The 20,551-nt window shown below is 48.2% G+C and overlaps 1 protein-coding gene across 3 annotated transcripts in view; it reads left to right on the top strand.

The window, feature by feature from the left end:
- The window catches only part of Znf395 (zinc finger protein 395), a 41,714-nt gene extending 22,816 nt beyond the window's left edge, over positions 1-18,898 (top strand). For 2 of the 3 annotated variants that reach the window (XM_076930833.1, XM_076930832.1), the window contains exons 2-10: positions 4,864-5,133; positions 6,605-6,840; positions 8,950-9,059; positions 11,434-11,663; positions 12,170-12,270; positions 13,012-13,312; positions 14,881-14,973; positions 16,070-16,173; positions 16,440-18,898. In XM_076930833.1, coding sequence (XP_076786948.1) covers positions 4,891-5,133; positions 6,605-6,840; positions 8,950-9,059; positions 11,434-11,663; positions 12,170-12,270; positions 13,012-13,312; positions 14,881-14,973; positions 16,070-16,173; positions 16,440-16,551 — 1,530 coding nt within the window. In that variant the 5' untranslated portion in view covers positions 4,864-4,890 and the 3' untranslated portion in view covers positions 16,552-18,898. The remainder of the gene's footprint in view (positions 1-4,863; positions 5,134-6,604; positions 6,841-8,949; positions 9,060-11,433; positions 11,664-12,169; positions 12,271-13,011; positions 13,313-14,880; positions 14,974-16,069; positions 16,174-16,439) is intronic. The other variant, XM_034498767.2, reaches the window with a different exon arrangement.
- The last annotated feature ends 1,653 nt before the right edge of the window (positions 18,899-20,551 follow it).

The raw sequence follows: 20,551 nt of genomic DNA, 5'->3' as shown, positions 1-20,551 counted from the left end.
GAGAGAGAGAGAGAGAGAGAGAGAGAGAGAGAGAGAGAATAGGAGCCTCTTGTGTGTGTGTGTGTGAGAGAGAGAGAGAGAGAGAGAGAGAGAGAGAGAGATTAGGAGCCTCTTGTCTTCAATTTGACCCTCATTAGCAACTTAGTGAGCATCAGAGCTTTTGCATTTAGCAACCTCGGTCCAAACTTCACCCTCCTCAACTCTGACAAAAGTCTCATGAGTTGTGTAATAAACCACCGGCTTCTGACCTGTGTCCTGGAAGTGCTGCTGGGTGATGTCATGACATGCCGCAATGCCCCTGGGTAGTGAGAGGCACAGCCATCGTGTGCAGCTCTGTGCACTTGCAATGTGTGCTGAGAGAGATGCTGTTGTCCAGTAGCCATCACGTGATGAATGGCAGTTTGTGACTCTGGACCATAGAGTTTGTTTTACCATTCTGTCAGGTTCAGTTATGTAACGGAGAGCAGATGTCTGCATTAAAGGCCATTAGCACATCAGGATGCATCTGCTGAGACTGGACATTGACCAAAGCGCATGAGCTATCCCTTTCCTATTGATGACGGCATTTGGGACTCCAGATGCCCCTTATGATGCTCTGAGACCACTTTATAAGTTTATGACCCATCAAGGAATCCTGTAAGTGGAGAAGTAAAACCGGAAAGGCTGCATTTAGCTACACGGTGAAATCCAGTCCTTGTTACTTCACAGTACAGGTTTCCTAACTTTTCTCTGCTGCCACAGAAGAGTCACATGACAAATGAAAAGCCACATGGCTGGCTGGTCCTGGTACCATGAGTAGCTCTGGAGAAAGCATCCTGGTGGGGGAAGAAGGTCCTGAAAGAGGACAGCTAGAGTGGTGCATGCACTAGGAGGAAGGGTGAGATCCTCCATGCTGAGTGACCAGCTAGCACCTCCAAAATAGGTGTGACCTCGCTCCTCTACCCATCTTTCCGGCCAACTTCTGTCATTATTGCTTTATTACTTCTGAATCCTGAAAGCATAATGTGTTTTCGAGTGGGTTTTTGGAGAAAGTAGCCAGCCTGTGGAAGCAGGCCAGGAGCAGGCAAGCTGCCTATTTGCGCAGATCCCTCTGGCTTCTGGAAGGTGCAGGCTTACCAGCCAACAGAAGAGCATTCTTTAAAAAGAAGACAGCCTTCCAAAAACAACGGCAGAGTTTGTTGCCCAAACAGCTCAGGTTCTTTCTGAAGACTGGGAACCAAGGTTTGGAAACACCACCTTCTTCATTTTCAGTACTAGAAACCCCAAACTTCCGGCTCAGCAAAGTGGGGGTAGCTCCTGGGATTCTTTTTTGGGGGGGTGGGGGAGGGCAAGAAAAAGACTGGTGGTTTCTCTGTGTTAGTGCTGCCACCTGTTGTCAGTAAGTGGCATTACACTGTACTTTCCTTTGCTCTGTGCTCCCTTTTTTTTGCTATGTCTGGGCTTGAACCCAGGCACACTGTACACTGAGTCACACCCTGTCCTGTGGCTGCAGTTTAAAAGCCTTTTATCTGGGGCACTTTTTTTTTTTTTAAATTGTAGTCACGAAGTTCTATGAGAGCATGAAGGCACCAGCCGCCTATCTTGAGGATTCTGCGTGCCATATCTTTGCGTTGTTTCTTGGGGGTTCCTAGCCAAGCTGCTAGTATATCAGATTACAGACTTTGAGCAGAGAACCAGCCTTTCCACTTTGCTCAGTATTTGCCTCTTTCTATCGTCCCCTCCCTTCTACTTCCTTTTCTTCCCTCCCCCACTCTGTTACTTAATTCTTTTTTTTTTTTTTTTTTTTTTTGAGACCTGGTCTCTATGTAGCCCTGGCTGTCACAGAACTCTTAGACCAGGCAGGCCTCAAAACGCAGAGATCTGCCTGCTTCTGCCTGCAGAGAGCTGGGCTCAGATGTGTGTGCCACCACTGCCTGGCTACCGCTTTCTTATTATCCTTCTGCTGTTATTGTTTTTTTTTTTTTTTAAATTATTTAAAACAGTTTTTAAATGTTTTGATCATATTCTTCAGTCCTTCAGGTCCTTCCAGATCATCTCCCTCTCCCTACCCACCCAATTTTAAGTTTTTTCTCAAAACAAAACAAAAACAAACAAAAACTCAATACAACAACACCCCTGCCCACCACCAAGAAAACAAAATAAAGCAACACCCAACAAAAAGAGAAAACACAAAACTCCAACCAAAAAAAAAAAAAAAAAAGGAACAAAAAGACCCGAGCAGTTATGTGGGCCAGCTATTCCTGAGCATGACCTGCTCTGGAGTGGTTGACAGACCTGTCATTCCATGGAAAACTGATTTCCCTCTCCCAGCAGGTAGAGTGTCCCTTCTCTTGTTAACCTTTACGCCAGTGGTTAGGTTTTCATTCATTTGTGTGCATATTCATTTAAGAAAACACAACAAAGCCTGGCATGGTAGCAGAAGCCTTTAATCCCAGCACTCAGGAGGCAGGCAGATCTCCGTGAGTTTGAGGCCAGCCTGATCTGCAAAGCAAGCTCTAGGACACCCAGGGCTATACAGAGAAACTCTGTCTCAAAATACCAACCCCCCCCCCAAAAAAAAAAAGTATAAGATAAAGCAAAAATTATCCTATTGAAGTTGGGCAAATCAACAGAAGAACAAGAATCCAAGAGAAGACACAAGAATCAGAGACCCACTTGTTTGCACACTCAGGAATCCCGTAAAACACTACATATGAGGCTGCGTATGCCGAGGCCCTAGTGCAGACCTGTGCAGGCCCTCCATGAGCATGCTGCTTTAGTCTCCGTGAGTTTCTATGAGCTTTGTTCATGTTGACTTAGAGGTCTTGTTTTTTTGGTGTTCCCCGTGCCCTGGCTCACACTCTCTCCAACTCTTCTTTATAGGTATTTTTTCCTGTCTTGGCTGCTAGTAGAACTTGCTTGGCTAGTTGGGAAAAGAAGCGTGGATGGGGGTGGGGTGAGGCTGTGATATGGAACCCGGACAAATCAGCCCTGAGGTACTTATGGGCCAGGGCAGAAAGAGGCCTATAGGACAGCTCAAAGACGTTTGATGCTAACAAGTGTTTAAAGGGTATTTATAGGGCTAGGAGATGCAGTTAGCTGCATTTATTTATTTGTGTGTGTATGAAGGTCAGATGGCAACTTGCCTTGCAGGAGTTAGATCTACCATGTGGGTCCTAAGGCTCAAACTGAGGTCTTCAGGCTTAGTGGGAAGTGACTTTATCCAGTGATGGCTCTTCTGGTTATGGATTGGGGAAGGGGGGGGAGGGGGAGGGAGAGGCCGAGAGGAGGGGGAGGAATGTGCTAGAATACTTTGTTGTTGTTTTCAAGAAACAAAACAGAGTTTCTCTTTGTAACATTGACTGTCCTGGAATTCACTCTGGAGACCACCAGGCTGGCCACAATCTCAGAGATCCTCCTGCCTCTGTCTCCCCAAGTCCTGGGAGACTAAAGGCATGCACCACCACTGCTGGGCTTTGGGATACCTCTATTGAGATATTTAGCCTGTATGCAATTAGTCCAATGGTGTTCTGGGCTGGAGAAGCAGCAACTGGAAAAGCCCTGGTGTTTTAATGTCTGCCCAGCCCCAGCACACCTGGAGTGTGCCTCTTGCCGAGTGTGCTAGAGACCCAGAGGAGAGGCTCAAGATGGCTGGGGGTTGGGGGAGGGGAGGAGGAGGACAGTGTGCTTGGCAGAGGCTGGATTTTCCTCTTCTATTTAATGATTTATTATTTCTACTTTCTGCATACAAGTGCTTTGCCTGCACGTCTGTGTCTGTGCTGGTGCTGGCAGAGGCTAGAAATAGGTCATAGGATTTCCTGAAGTGGAGTGACATGTGGTTGCAAGCTACCATGTGGGTACTAGAACCAAATGCGAGTCTTCTGGAAGAGCATCCAGTGCTTGTAACCACGGAGCCACTTTTTTAGTCCTGGTGGTGTTAGTTTCTAGGAGAAAAACAGCACAATGCGTTTCCTAGATTGTCTGCAGCTTTGAGGGGAATCCAGCTTGGGAGTCCATGTGTCCAACAAAAGCCCTCAGGCAATACCGGGTGAAGGACCCTCACTAAGGAAGCCATGGTGGCTATTTTTACAGAACAATACTTCATGATGTAGGAAAGAGGCTAGCTGGCATATTAAGTGAAAACAAGCTTACCAAAGATGATTTCATTTCATAGAAATAAACTGTGGTCGAGCTGGGTGAAGTGGCCCTTATGCAGGAGGATTGCCACAAGTCAAGGCCAAGTTGACTTGAATAGTAAGTTCCAGGCCAGCCATGGCTACCTAGCAAGACCTTGCCTCAAAAACAAAATAACAACAGAAAGTATGTGAGCAGTTATAGAAGGAGGGGCTTGGTGAAGTACTTGCCTAGCATGCACAGAGTCCCTGGTTTGGCCTCAAGCTCCACATAAACTGGACATGCTGGTGAATACTTGGGCGATGGAGCAGGGGGATCAGAAATCCAAGGTCACCCTCCACTGTATAGGAAATTTCAGCCTGAGCTGCATGAAACAGGAGTCTTAAAAGACAAAATAAAAACTAGAAAACGGGAGTGGGGACACTGGGTGTTTTGGGTTCACAAGTGAGTTTATTTACCTTGAGTTTATTGATATTTATTACCTGCCTTCCTAGGAATAGATATTATTATTATTATTATTATTTTTGTATAAAGGAAGGATAGAGCTGACATGGTGGCCCAACAGGTAAAGCAGTTCGTCACCAAACCTGAGGTCTTGAGTTTGATCCTTGCAACCTACATGGTGGAAGAGAGAACTGATTCCCGCAAGCTGTTCTCTGACTTTAACGGATGTGCCATGGTGCATACACACACACAGAAATGAGAGCGAGAGCGAGAGAAGAGAGACTCACTCACTACCACTTTTCTCAGCAGACCGAGGAGCTAAGAGTATCCAGCATGCTGTCCCGACGCCTTGGCAAGCGCTCCCTTTTGGGAGCCCGGGTGTTGGGACCTAGTGCCACTGAAGTGCCATCAGGGGCCAGCCTGCCTTTGGAGCCACAGATAGAAGTGCCGGAAGGAGCCATGCCCCCATCCTCACTCACCTCTAAGGACCCTGTGTGCCAGGAGCAGCCCAAGGATGTCCTCAAAGCTCTGGGTACCTCAGGCCACCCACAGGTGGCCTTTCAGCCTGGACAGAAGGTAGGTTGAGCCCAGCATGGATACATACCCTGTCTCTTAAGCACTCGGACTGGCGGATTAGCGGTATCTGAGTGATAGGCTGGAAGGCCTGTGAACTGGGGCTCTAGGTGTAGAGAATGAACTCATTTCAGATCAGGGCATCTCCCTGATTGTCATGTAGGGGAGAGAGTGGCCAAGCATTCTGGGGTGCCGAGAACCTCAGATCAGAGCATGGCCTTCACTTCGCAGCTTTTTGTCTGCCTCATTTCACAGATGGAGGCAGCCAGGAGAAGGACATTAGACTGTCGGAGCCAGAGAAAGCATTTGCAGAAGATGCAGATGGAAGTGTAGTCCAGATCTGATGAGATTTTGTTTTTCTTGCATCCCTTTGCCATGGCTGGGCCCATGGTCACCTAGGCCTGATTTATTACTAGCTCTAGACTTGGGGAACTCCTGCCATTGCCTTCTCTAGGGTCCATCCACAGAGACTTAGCCTTTGTCTTCCCATGAAGCTTGGTGCCCACTAGACCTCTGTCCTCATAAGATAAGATAGCCTTCTAACTTGCTGGTACCCTCACGCGAGAGCCTCTCTCCCTTTCCAATGCATGCTGGGAAGAGATGGGGAGTTAGAACTCTCTGGAAGAAAAGTATTGAGTAAGAAGTGGAGCAAGGAGCTGGGCAGTGGTGGCACACACCTTTAATCCCAGCACTTGGGAGGCAGAGGCAGGCGGATTTCTGAGTTCGAGGCCAGCCTGGTCTACAGAGGGAGCTCCAGGACAGCCAGGGCTACACAGAGAAACCCTGTCTCGAAAAACCAAAGGGGGGAATGGGGGGGGGGAGAAGAAGTGGAGCAAGGAGGAGAGGGTGGATAACTGAAGGATGAGAATAATTTGAGATCCACACAGAGACCCCAGTTGCTGGCCTGCTCTCACTATCTTCTACTGTAGAAAGCACGTAGGGTGCTATAGGAGGAAGATTTGATCCTGTGTGGCTTGCCACAGTGCTTGGGTGGGCAGCTGGTGCTTGGGAATACCTGCTTTCTCCTGGCCTGATTAGGCTACTATAATGGAAGGCCCAAGATGGGGTAGGCTATAGACAGTAGTTAATTTGGCTCAACCTTCCTGAAACTGGGAAGTCTCTGAGGAAGATAAGGTCAAGAGAATGAGAGAGTCTGCATTCACTTTTGTAATAGTTCACACTCTCCCTGCCTACCCGCTTTCTGGATAACTCTCCTCTTATGACAGGCCATTTGAGAGAGCAGCAGTTCTTGTGACATTCACAAACAGTGGTCCGTACTTCCTGACACTGGTCTTGGGGATTAAGTGTCAACATGTGAACGCTGGGGATGTCTGACAGATCTTAACATCGTTAGAGACGAGTGTGTCAAAGCACAGGCTGCTGCAGACAGAGCCCGATACGTGGAATACAGATCTCCAAGGGCTTTGGTGTGGGAGCTCCTGAGCGCTGACCACTGGCCATCCTTCCCCTGCAGGTCTGTGTGTGGTATGGGGGTCAGGAGTGCAAGGGCCTGGTGGAACAGCACAGCTGGGCCGAGGACAAGGTGACCGTCCAGCTGCTCGACCAGAAGTTACAGATTTGTTGTAAAGTAGAAGAGGTGTGGCTCGCAGAGCTGCAGGGTGGTACCACACCCCAGGTGCCAGCCTCGGAACCCGGAGCCCAGGTGTCAGCCTACAGACCCGTGTCTAGGAACATCGACGTCCCAAAGAGGTTTGTAGGGGTGGGGAGGGTTATAGGTATGGGCTGGGACGTGGTGTAGGGAATGTGGGGTCTTAGGTACCTACTTGATGGGATAGTGGAGTTAGGTACAGAGAGGCATGTTTTTAAGGAAGCCTTGGACACATCCTTTCTTCTCCGAAACTCTCTTAGGAGTGAAGTGTATGTGCTTTGGTGAAAGTTTAAACTCAGCTAATAATTTTTCAGAAGAAGAGACAGGAACAAATAAATGGCTTGAACCTGGTGCTGATGTTCATTCTATATAGGGTGAAGAAAATGGTTTAGCCTTGTGGCCAAAGCAGACTCTGTCATGACCACTTGTCGCATCCATAGACCCAAAAGCCTGTAGGCACAGCCATGCTCTCATCAATGAAAGCTAATCAGGGTCCCCAAACTTTCTTGTAATTCAGTACCATTGGCATGTATCATCTGCCAAGGCGTAAAATGCTTTTGATTCTTAAATAGCATTTATAAAGGTAAAACCATCCTTTCTTAGCTCAAAACTGGACAGGCAGGCAGCAGGCTGTGTCTGGAGCACAGCTGGTCTGATTCTTCACTTAGGTGCTAAAAACTATTAGGTGAAGAATGAATATTCTGCTTTAGAGCTTAGGGATATAATGTCATCCTGGGACTCTAGATCCTGATGTACACCCTGTGGTCTATCTGTATTGATTTTTTAAGATTTAATGAAGGAGAATCTGGGGCTGGGAGATGGCTCAGTAGGTCTAAAGAGCATGTTGTGCAAGCCCAACGACTTGAGTTCAGTGCCTGAGCCTAGCACGGGTGGAAGGAGGAGCCTGCTCCACAGAGCTGTTCTCTGACCTCCACATTTGCACTATGGCATGAGTGCACTAACACACAGCATGCAATAATAATAATCATCATCATAATAAAAACAACCAGGGAACTTTGCCAACTGAACTATTTTGCATGCAAGATATATAAACAGCTGAACTCTGTCCCACTTTCTGTGGGTATGGGAGCTGTTGGCAGATTGGGAGGCTTAAAACATGTTTTTATTACATTCATTTATTTATTGTGTATGGGGTGTGTGCATGCTGTGGTGCACATGTGGATGGATGCCAGAGGATAACTTTCAGGAGTCAGTTCTCGTCTACTCTGTGAGTACTGTATGCCAAGCTCGCCTAGTCAGGCTTGGCAGCGTTCGTCCCCTGAGCCATATCACTGGCCCAGCAGACCTAGTGTTTTAAGGCCAGAGGAACAGCATTTCTGATCGTGTATCCAGTGGAAAGTCAGCAAAGAACTTGTTTTGCTGTTCTGAGGAGGTGAAAACACAAAGATCATGTAAAGTCATGTTTACTATGTTAATGGCTTTGGTCTGTCTGCTTCAAACCCAGTTGCACAGTTTAGCAGACCTGTGTATAAGGAATGGGTGAATACAGTCCTTTGAAGTAGGCAAGCCACTGGCAGCTTATTACATTCTGATTTTCCCCAGATACTTTACATTTCAGATAGTGCTTATTTTACTTCCAAATCATATAACTGTATAAATTTAGAGGGAAAGAAAAGACACATAAAATTCTATGCAGCCTGGAGTTTAACAGCGGGAGATGGTTTCATCTGGTTATTTATTTTATCCTGGTCTGTTTGTTCATTGGCTTATGTAATAGGTTCTGTTGACATTCAGAAGCTAACAGAATGTTGTGTTTATTTTGGCAGAAGGGAGAGAGATCCATTAGTGTAATTGTTTCCTCTTAAATTTGAATATAAGACAGGAGAAGGATGTAATTTTAGTGTTTAGATTCCGGTGGGCATCATTTATTTCCACCTTATCTTCTTGACTCTTCTCTCTTCCCCCAAATAAAATGCTCCATTTTAAGTTGCAGGTCTAGAAGGAGAGTTTTGGGGAGAGTGGTGCCGCCTCAGGTGTCAGTGCCGGTTAAGCAGGGAACCCACTGCTCATTCTGAGCTAATATTAGCACTGCCCGGAACGGGCACGTGGACTCTCGCTTTACCATCCACTGAGCTTGTGCTACTTGTCTGGGTGGGGGCTCACATCAATGTAAGGTGATCCCACAAAATAAGCGGATGTGGTAGTAATCTCTGAGGAAGTAAGCATGTTCTCTGCTCACTTGAATCCAGGAAGTCGGATGCAGTGGAGATGGATGAGATGATGGCCGCCATGGTGCTGACGTCTCTGTCTTGCAGTCCTGTTGTGCAGAGTCCTCCTGGGGCTGAGCCCATCTTCTCTGGTGAGCAAGTGGGGCTGGACTGGTTCCTGGCATGGCGGAGGCCTACAACTGAAGCTCTCCCTTCCCAGCTTGTATTGCCAGTGTGAACTTGGCAGTAGGCTTCTGCAGTCTCTTACGACCATTGATCCAGAAGTTTCCTCACCTGAGCAGAAACTTGGTGCTTCGTGACAGTGACTGAACTCAGCACTAAGTCCAGCTGCCCAGACACTCAAGCAGGTTCTGTGGGAGCCTGGACAGGGCCAGCAGAACGATTTACTTAGTTTACAAAAGCAGACCTATGCTCCGTGGCCCCCTAGTGGCTTCCGATTGTCAATGTTCACTTCTCAGTGCCCAAATAAGCCTCGCAAATTCTCAGCATGGGCTTAGAGGCCAAATACCTGAGCTCAAATCTGACTGCTTTATATAAACCAGCAATGTGGGCCAACAAAATGATTCTTGGTAAAGGTGCTCGCTGCCAAGCCTGACGACCTGTGTTTGCTTCCAGGGACCCACATAGTGGAAGAAAAGTACTGAGTACTGAGTTGTCCTTATGCATGTGTTCTCTCTCTCTCTCTCTCTCTCTCTCTCTCTCTCTCTCTCTCTCTCTTTCATGCGCGTGTGCACACACACACCTACCACATAGAGTAATAAAAAGTTCCCAATAGTATGACCTCTGATTTATAGTTGCAAACAAAATTCTTTGGGTTATGACCCCCACATACTGTACCCATACAGTACAGTGGGCTTAAAGAAGGGTTGTAGCTTAAAGTGGGGTGGGGGGTAGCTTAAAGAAGGATTGCAGAATAAGGCCTTTGACAAGACTGCTAGTGACTTAAATTTATTTTAATGGAAATCCCTTATCTGCCAGTCTTAAAAGCTACTTGTAGGAGAATGTGGAGCTAATTCTAATTCATACTGAGAGGAAATTGGCCTTTACAAATGTCCTTCACGAGTAATCTTCCTTTGAAAGCAAATTTTAATTATTCTACCCAGAGATTGTCACTGCACTTGGGGACATCTAGTGGTGAATCCCAGCAGTGCAGCCGGCTTTAATGAGCACAAGGAAGACCCTGAGGAGGGATGCCAAATTCTCAAAAAGTTGAGTCAGCAGATTCAGGAAAGTAGCTGAAGGGGGGGAAAAAAATGTCAGGAGTTCCCTCTTGGGTCTGAGTTCATGGGACTATGGTCAGTTGATTTGGACGCTTCTTGAGTTCTGCCTTAAACATCTACTGTTTTAAGGTCTGTGTGTAGCTGTGGTAATTTCTCAGTTTCCAGGAAAAGCTCTCATCAGAGCTTTGGGACTGGGCAGGAGTATCTGGGGAGGAGGGGGTTCTTTATTCAGCATCCTGTTTGGGCATATGTCTCCTAGAAGTAGAGAGAGAGTTGGAAACATGGGGCTTGGAGTCGGCATAGCTTTCAGATCGGTCCTGGTCTCTTAGAGTGTGGCAGTGTCTCTTTAAGTTCAGGGTCACGAGACTCTGTATGTCTGGATAGGGAGCAGGGGATGCGGAGGGTATAAGGTTTTTCCCCCATCTTTCTTGGTATTTCCCATGTATTAGACTTTCAGATTATGTTATCAATTGGCTTGGCACAAGCTTTGAAGACAAAGCACAAGAGAGTCTAGACAGAGCCTGAAGCAGCCCTACAGACCCCATTGATCTAAAAAGTAAAAATCTAGGCTTGGGGTTCCACTTAGTTCTAGAATGCCTAATATGAGCAAGGCCCCAGGTTTCATCCTCAGCATTACAAAAGACAAAGAATTAAGTAAAAAAAAAAAAAAAAATCAAGGAAAACTTAATCGTGAAAATCCCACTGGTTTGCATTCTTCTTTTTTAGACATCTGAGTTTGAGGGGCAGGTGGCCACTGCGTGACAGGTGAGACAGGGCCTCCTGTCACCTGGAGATCACCTGGCTGTATGGTCTGAGAGTTCTGAGCAGTTTCCTTTCACTCACAGGCGTTCATGCTCTTGTCTGAGGTGGAATGATTGAAAGGCATTTTCAGGAAACTTACCAAGAAGGTCTCCCTGTGTTGCTGCTACCGAGTGGACATTCTCCTAGGCTGGAACTAGGAAAAGTTGCTCTTTTTAGCATGTACAGCATGAACTGGGTTTTAATTGTGTTCTTTTTATTAATCCTCAATGAACCGTAGTTGTAGTGTGCGTCTGTGTGGGTGAATGATGACCCATGTGGCCGTGCCAGAAAATATCCAGCAGGCAGAGGGGTTGTAGCAAAAATTGCTGTAATGTTTGCACTTGCCCTCATCCTGTAGCTCAGGAAGTATATCTTTAATAACTGAAATTTTAATATTTTAATTTTATTATTTATTTACTCATCTTTTCCTTTGGTCCTGGGGATAAGCCTGAGTATTCCTTTACCTCTCTCTTTGTCTGGACAGTTTCTCGTGCAGCCAGCGGTGACCCATGGAAGGAGAGCGGTGACATTTCAGACAGTGGCAGCAGTGGGCACTGGAGCGGGAGCAGTGGCAGCTCCACTCCCTCACCCCCCCACCCGCAGGCCAGCCCCAAGTACCTAGGGGATGCCTTTGGGTCTCCCCAAACTGATCACGGCTTTGAGACTGATCCTGACCCTTTCCTATTAGATGAACCAGCCCCACGAAAGAGGAAGGTAGGTGACCGTGGGGCATGCGAGTAGTGAGGTCAGCCATCTCTAGAGGAGCAGGTACCCTGTAGGTCCAGGTATCTCTCCTTTGCTGCACTTGTGAAATTCCCAGAGGTGGCTGGTTCCTCTGCCTTTTTGTTTTTTGGGTGTGTATGTTTGTGGGTGTGCATGCACATGCACCCCATCTTAGTTGTTGAGACAGGCTCTCTCACTGGCCTGGAGCTCACCAAAGGGTCTAGGCATGCTTGGTGACCAGTGTGCCCAAGGATCTACTCGCCTCTGTCATGCTCTTGGTATTACAAGTGCGTGCAGCTGTGCCTTTTTTTTTTTTTTTAATGTGGCCGGCTACCAGGTCACTTCTGAGTTCTCTCGTGCATGTTTCTATGCTCTCTGGGAATCCCTTCCCTTGAGTTTTTTCCTTTGGGTCTGGCTGAAGTCCTCATCAGGCAGTGAGAGAAGCTGGGGACAGGATTCATACACACCAGTTGCTAAGATTTTTTTTTCCCCCCTAGAACTCTGTGAAGGTGATGTACAAGTGCCTGTGGCCCAGCTGTGGCAAAGTTCTTCGTTCAATTGTGGGCATCAAACGCCACGTGAAAGCCCTCCACCTGGGGTAGGTACAGAGCCTAGCGCCTCCACTCTGCGAACTCCACAGGACTTGCAGCCCAGAATGCTTCTAGTGAAATGGCTTTGCTGTAGGCGCTTCCCACAGCCTCTCCCTGACCACTGTCAGCTTGATGCCTTTGCTGGCCACGGAGATTGTTTGCATCAGGGTCATTGTTGATGCTGTTGCCGGAGAGTGAGCTCTGTGTGTCTTTCTGTGCATCTTGTTGTTTCTTCTTACCTGGTAGAGGAAGCAAGAAGTTTCAGTTCTGGGTAGAAATAGAACAGTTTGGTTTAATTGCTGGTGACATCCTGTGACTTAAGCGAAGTGGCCAAGTTTTACTTCTGCGGCTGCTTGTGGGAGTTAGGTCTGTGTCAGCTATAGTGCAAATGTAAGGGTCTCATCTCTGTACAGAGCCCTCTGGGCAGCAGCTCTGGCATGAACTGCCTCACGGGCCTTGGGAGCATGCTTAGATGGTGCCCCAAAAGGGCCTGTGCCACGGCCGGGTCTGTGTTCACACGTTTGATGCTGTGTGAGCCCTTGTGCAGGGAAGAAGAGCTCCCGTGGATGGGCATATTCTAATCCCCCGTGACAGCCTCTGAGAGCAGGGCTCCTGGATGTTCTCTTGGGACCCTCCCCTAACTTTGTGGGTGGGCATACACAGTCAGTTCCTCCTTGTGACTTTCTTTCCTCTGGCTTCGAACCAAGGCAACATGTCCTCAGTGACGGCCAAATGTCTGTTGTATACAGGGATACTGTCGACTCTGATCAGTTCAAGCGGGAGGAAGACTTTTACTACACAGAGATGCAGATGAAAGAAGAATCTGCTCTGGCTGTGGCTGCCCCCCCTGCCCCTGGGACACCTACGGGGGAGCCAGCGTCCACCTCCCGGGTGACCAGCCCGTCCCTTGCTGCTTTTTCATTGCCTCCAGCCAAAGTCCAGTCGTCTGGCCCAGAACACCCTGGCCTGGAGTCTTCCCTTCCCTCAGTTGCACTCAGCAAGTCAGCTCCTGGCTCCTTCTGGCACATTCAGGCTGACCATGCATACCAGGTATGGAATGTACACACACAGGGCTTAGCTTGGATCTCAGTGGTCACTGGCTGTTAGAGGGTAGGCCTCTGGCACCTCGATTAAGACTGAACCTTTTGACCAAGTCACTAAATCTAACTTCCACCAGAGGGAAAAAGAAAGATGAGGGATGTAGGCCAGATGGTAGAGTGCTTGCCTAAGGTGCACAGGGCTTTGGGTTGATCCTCAGCGCAGCATAAACCCGGTGTGGACGCACACACCCACAGTCCCAGCACGTAGGGTAGAGACAGGAAGAATGAAAGTTCAGGGTCACCCTCACTGCATACGGAGTTTGAAGCCAGCTTAGGCTACATGTAAGCCCTTTCTCAACAACAATAACAAAACAGAACAAGAAGGAAGAGAAAGGAAACTGGTGACGTTTGGTAGAAATGAGAAGTCTAACCATGTTGGCTGTGTGGATGTGACCTGAGAGCTGTCACTTTGAAGACTAGTTAGAAGAATTGATGGACTCATACAGGGATTCCCAGGCAACTCCCTAGCTCCAAGGTGTTACACTGAATGGTCCCACTTGGAGTACCCACTACGTGTCAACAATGGATTAGGTAACCCCTTTAGTTAGACTAGTGCATGGCCCCTGCTCTCATGAACTACATGGTGGAGCTAGGGTTAGCAATGAGGACTAATTCTACGTTGTCAAAGTACCATTTCCTCAGGGCACAGGAAGACAGGACATAGGCCCAAGGAAGACCACTCTGTTATGCTTATGGGCCTGGGAAAGTTGTCATGGCGAGGAGGGTGATGTCATTTAGAACGAACCTGATTCTGAATGTTAGGTTCACATGTCCATATGCTGGTTTATAACTCTTTCTGTATGTACAATTTGGCTTTAGCAGACTTGACCAGTTTGTAAATTAGTAAATAAAACGTAGTGCTTCCCTCCAGATGTGCCTGTGCATGCTTGTAATACTGGTACCTGAGTCAAGGGTCAGCTCAGGCTATGTCATAAGGCCAGCCTTCACCCCTAAAACCAGTGCTACTTTCAATGAGAAAGATTTCGTAAAATAAGTGGGCTCTCCTCATTAGAACTGTTGGCCACTTAGTGTCTGACTAAGGCTCAGCCTTCGCCGACCCTGTGGCATCTGGTTAATGTGGCTGGTGTTGTTACCGATGGATCTAAGCCAGACATTCCTGCCTGCATCTCCACTTCTGAGTAGTGGCAGCTCTGTCCTTTTCACACTCAGAAAGCTTTGGACTTTTTGCTTGAGGCCTGTTCTCAGTAGGTGATCCAGCCAAGGAATGACACCCCTAAGGACTTAGTAAGTCATGAGGCTAGCATGAAAGCAGCCCCAAAGGGAGGATTAGAGAGGAAGATTGGAGTCTCCCAGAAGGCAGGCAGGCCATGGCTGTGTTGAAGGGTTAGGTGATTTGAGGCTGCTCGTGGGAAAACCTATGTGACTGTCCTGGTGTTTTCCAGGCTCTTGATTAGGTGGCAATATGCCTTCTGTTGCAAACAGGAAGTCACTGGGACCTGAGGCAGACAGGATATGTCCTTAAGTTGAGGCCCAGCTGACACACTCTTGTCTCTGCAGGCTCTGCCATCCTTCCAGATTCCTGTTTCCCCCCACATCTACACCAGCATCAGCTGGGCTGCTGCCCCTACCACCACCTCATCCCTCTCTCCGGTGAGTGTGCACCCCCAAACCCCAAAGCTTTTACATACATCTCCAGGGCTGGGAGACTATGTCGTTGGTACAGTCCACCCCCATACTTGGTGAAGATCATTGTGTGTCTTAGTTAGGGTTTCATTGCTGTGATGAGACACCGTGACCAAGGCAACTTTTATAAAGGACAACATTTAATTGGGGCTGACTTACAGTTTCAGAGATTCAGTTCATTACCATCAAGGCAGGAAGCAAGGCAGTGTGCAGGCAGACATGGTACTGGAAGAGCTGAGAGTTCTTCATCTTGTTCTAAAGGCAACCAGGAGAAATTGTCTTCCCAGGCAGCCAGAAGAAGGAACTCTTCCACCCTGGGTGGAGCTTGAGCATAGACCCTCAAATTCCACCCCCACAGTGACACACTTCCTCCAGTAAGACCACGCCCACTCCAATGAGGCCACACCTCCTAATAGTAGCACTTCCTACGGGCCAAGCATATTTAAATCACCACACCATATGTCCTCTATCTGGCTACAGCTCCTCTCAGCAGCTAGAAGGATACTCCCAGGGAGTTCAGGGCAGAGCAGTTTCTTGCTTAGAAATATGCTGGACAGGGCTAGACTTAGTTCCTTGCTCTGTGTGTGTGTCAAGTGCTAATTAGAGCTCTGATGTCTAGATGAAAGGAAGGGAGAGACTTCGGGGCTGTCAAAAGGGAGAACAAGGAAGATCATAGGAACACTCAAAGGCTGCGTGGGCTGGACCAGAAGTCTCAGGCCACCATGGATTCGTGTACCCTTGACTCTGAACTGAAATAAACTGGAAGTCATTAGAACCACATACGGTGGCTCTACTTTCACCTGTCTGCCACAGAGAAGTATCATAGACGGCAGAACCTAGTTGATAGAAGGCTTCAACTGAGGCAATATAGTGCCTCCACTTGTCCCTTGTATGGTAACTTCATTGAAGCCGACCCCATCTGCTGAGAATGTCTTTCCAGGGGAGGCTGCATGGTCCCCTGCACCAGTGCCTGCTCGGTCCCAGTGAGGCATAGCAGGACCCAGGGAGTTGCCCCCCTGTCCTGAGGGGGTCTCATGTAACAGCTTCTGTTGCTCATACCCAGGTCCGGAGCCGCTCACTCAGCTTCAGCGAGCCCCAGCAGCCGCCACCCACAGTGAAGTCTCATCTGATTGTCACCTCCCCACCCCGTGCTCAGAGCAGCACCAGGTGAGCTCTCCTCCTCAGCCTTCTGGTTTCTGCCCTCCATCAGCACTGGTAATGTAGACTATGAATCTACCCAACTGTAGTTCCTAGGGTAAGTCCTCCAATGGAGGCTACATGGTGGATTCTCTCCCCGGAGTCTCTGGCTATAGGTGCTGCTCACTCCTGCCACGAGCCACCCCTTCCAGCTCCTGTGTGTTTGCGTGCTGATGCTAGGTGACCTAGGGGCCACCTCCATCAAGTGACACTACCCTCATTTTGTTCCCTGTCAGGAAAGCCCGTGGAGAGGCCAAGAAGTGCCGTAAGGTGTATGGCATCGAGCACCGGGACCAGTGGTGCACAGCCTGCCGGTGGAAGAAGGCCTGCCAGCGCTTCCTGGACTGAGCCTGCCTCCGCTAGCCCCGCTCCTCACCCTGCCTGGCAGCCAGGAGGCCTCCAGGCCTGCAGCCATCAGCAGAACACAGGGAGATGATGTGGCATGGATGTGGGCAGCTGGGGCTCCATTGGCTAAGATAGAACACTTAAAAACACTTTCTCCCCCTTGTGGGAGTGTTTTATTTTTTAAAAGCAAAATCTAAATGAAACTATTTTTCCCCTTAAAATAGGAGAGAGCCAAAATTGACCAAGGGTATTCTACAGCGAACCAGAGACCAAAGAGTTACCCCCATCCCTACCCCATCCCACCCGCTCTGGGACTACATACGCATCAAAAGTAGGACAGGATGCCTTGCCTGTTTTTGTGCTGAGCTGGTGAATCCTTTGCTCTTTCAGCTATTCTAGAATGGACTGTGAGCGGAATGAATTTCCTTTTTTTTTTTTTTTTTTTTTTAAAGATATGGGTTGACTTCTGTTGGAGCAGCTTCTGCAGACAGAAAAGAGACACCCTTTTATGGTGGCAACTTTTGGATCTGGGTCTTCTCCCCCCCCACCCCCAGATGTTGGGTTGCATGCCAATAAACATGTGGCTTCTTCTCAAGGCCTGTCTCAAAAAAGCTGAGCTAAAAAGGCTAGTATGAATTCAGCTTGAGAAGGTGGCCTCAACACTATTCTGAGCATCCTTCAGCTCTGAGAGGAAGTGTAGAGGGTCTCCATAAAACTCTGCTCCCGCTGAGTGAAGTCCTTCCTGAGGCCCCTTCCCCCCAGAGTGTCACAGACATGAGAATGTCAGGTGGTCTTGTCTGATGTGGAAGTCTTTGATGAGGAAAACTTCTTTCCTTTGGGGTCTCTGGAAGATCCTAGCAGACTTTGCCTCTGGGCCTGCTCAACATGACTTCCAGGACCCAGCTGTTTTGGACTGACATCCCAGGTGTCACAGGCTCAGGGAGTGACACCAGGCCACCTCCCCAGGGAGTAAGCAGCCTTGGCTTACGGAGAGTAGCCTGATCACTGAGGCTCCGCTGGTGGTGTCACAGGAAAACATCTACTTTTCAGTCTAAAGCACACTAAGTACCATTCATAGAAAACCTGTGAGTCTAAGAGACTGTGTGTATGAAGTGAAGGGTGTAGTGGCAGCCTGGGCTGCTGATGGAGGGGAAACACCAGTGTCTGGGTGTCTTTGGTAGGGTTGTATTTTTATAACACAGAGTTTTTGATCATATAGGGACCCCACCAAGAGGCTCTCCTCTCCCCTTCTTAATCCCGGTGTAGACTGAGTGTCCACTTCAACAAGGGGTTTTAATCCCAGCCTTGGTTGGGAGCTTGCAAACGTAACTGAATATAACTTCCTCCATTTGAAGCAGGCTTCCTGTGCCATTGGTGCAGCAGACAGAACAGGAAGAGAGAAAAGACAGGAATTGATGAGATGGTTTAAAAACTGAAGGAGTTGTGATTTTGTTTGGTTCTTTATTCCATCTCTGTGCAGCCTCTCGAGCCTACATTCATTCCCTCTCCTCCCTGGTGGTGTTGGCCTCCTGCCTGCTGTCATATGTCCCCCTTTTGCTCCCTGCCCATCCCGATGCTTTCATGTTGGTTCCTGACACATGGTCTGGCTTTGGGTTTGAAGGGCAAGGGTGGCTTGTGAACACACCCATCCATCAGGCCTGCTTTGTCTTCATCTCTATCTCCCTGCTCCCCCAGCCCCGAGGGTTTGGAATCTGACCGGGTGAAGGCACCACAGGCATGCTTTTGAAACCAACAGGGCCTAGCCTGCTAACAGTTAGCTTGGGAAACTGTCCAGCCACATTTCCGTTCTTCGGAGTTCTCAGAGTTACCTTCAGACGTGGTGCCATGTTGGGAGCAGCCTCAGTGGGACTGCACTACACTCACTCCGTGCTGCAAGTCCAGGAATACTGTCTGTAGCCACTGAAGTCTCAGGTACAAAGCCAAAGGGCTCTCTGGGAACCAAGGGTTGGATCCATGATAAGCCTTTATCATGTTGCTGCTTCAGACGGTACTGCGAGCAATGGCTGCCTTTGTCGGAGTGAGTGTATAGCTTGACACCTTAGAGGACCCTATGAAATTGGATATGGAAACTGACTTGGTGGGAAAAAAAAATTGTTACTTTCTGGTCACCCCAGGTTCTGACTTTACCAGGGGCAAAAAACAACACAAAAAGGGAGACTCCCATCTGTGAATTTGTCTTTTCAGCGCTTCTCCCCCACGACCCCCCCGCTGTCTTCCAAGTATTATTTTTACTGTTAAGATTTTTTTTTAAATGTGAAATGAAATGTAATGTTTTTACAGCAATGATATGAAATATATTTTATAAGGAATAAAATGGTACATTGTCTGACTTAGTGTGTGCCTGTACTGCCTACTTTCCTGTTCCTACTGTAAGCAGCAAGTGATAGCATGTGGTACTGTAGGCAAGGGGACTCACTCACTTGCTTATAGTATCAGGTTGGTTGAAGGAGCACATGCCCAGCCCTAGGTTCAATGTCCTAAAACAAATTCAAGTAATTAGATACACTTACCAGGGAGTAAACAGAGTGACCTTGGAAGGAAGTTAGGTCTTTTTTTTTTTTTTTTTGGTGGGGTTGGGGGGACAGGGTTTTTCTGTAGTTGTCTGGCTATCTTGGAACTTGCTCTGTAGACCAGGGTGGATTTGAACTCACAGAGATCCACGTGCCTACCCGGTGCCAGGATAAAGGTATGCACCACCACAACCTGGCTAGGAAAGTTACTTTGGTGAATCACAGAGGCTGAGTATCTTGCCAAGGGTACATCTTGGGTTGGGGGTGGGGTGCTGGTGTTGTAATCTGGGAAGTAACTTTTCTTTGAAAACACTTGTTTTCAAAGGAAGGCATATTTTACGCAAGTTTCTGTGTCTAATGGGGAATTGACTGAGAACCTAGAAAATAAGTCACATTCTAAATACTCAACAGCTTTTCATAGCTATAATAAAAGACCCAAGGCAGGCTAACTTTAAAAGAAAGGTTTCGAGGCTGAAAGACCAAACTGCGTGGTGCAGGCTCTTGCAAGGGACTTCCTGAATACATCACCTCCCTGAAGGTGGCAATGCTGGGAACTAATACCAAGAGAGATCATTGTGAAGATAGAAAATCAGAGAGGCTGGGGTCCCCAGGTCCCTTCCCCAGGCACCACCTCCCACTGCCACCCTGTGCACATCATGCCTCCAGCACATGGAGCTTGGGAACGCCCCCCCCCCCCCCCCCCACTCCTCCAAACATCTCCAAACCATAGCTTGGTGTCTCCAGGTTGGGCTCTGAGTATAGTCTGTTTCTAAGGGCATCGATGTCACAGGTTGTGGACAGCTGTTGGCTAAGCTGGCCTCTGTGGGCAGGGTCTGGAAGCAGAAAGCATCCCCCTCCCCTACTGGTTTACGCAACTTTAATCATTCTAGGGAGAGCCTGTCAAACCAGGCTGAAGGAAATCTGTAGATGTGTCTTAAATGTTCAACATACTAAGGGGTTGTGTTGCTTGTCAGCATTACCCACCCTTTCCACCCAGGTTTTCTCTACACAGTCCAGGATGGCTTCCTCCTCCTCTTGAGTGCTGAGGTTACAGGTGTGCACCACCCTGTTTGGCCCTTAGAAGACTTTAAAGGGCTGGATGGAGTGCCTGAAGGGAACCTGGGATCTCTTTTGCATTAAGCTGGGATCCTGTTCAGCAAAGGCAGGAGCTGCTGAAAGAGAAGGAATCAGGAGGCCTAGGGAGCTGCTTTGGGGGATAGCAGCCATTTCTGAGGCAGACTCTAAGGCTCCCCAACGTTGCTGGACAGTGAAAGCCCCTTGACCTTGCCCTTTTTGACTTTAGGAAGTGAAGCAGAATAAATTAACCATTGCTTTGAATTTACCTAATGTATAGTACAATTGTTCTGCATCAGTAGATGCAACCAACTGCAGACTGAGGCTCCTAAAAAATGAATCGTGTCTGTCCCAGACAAATACAGACCTTTCTCATTATTCCCTAAGCAGCATAATAA

Source organism: Arvicanthis niloticus, chromosome 3 (assembly GCF_011762505.2).
Source record: "Arvicanthis niloticus isolate mArvNil1 chromosome 3, mArvNil1.pat.X, whole genome shotgun sequence".
NCBI classification, from domain to species: Eukaryota; Metazoa; Chordata; class Mammalia; order Rodentia; family Muridae; genus Arvicanthis; species Arvicanthis niloticus.
This window is presented reverse-complemented; position numbering and strand designations above follow the sequence as displayed.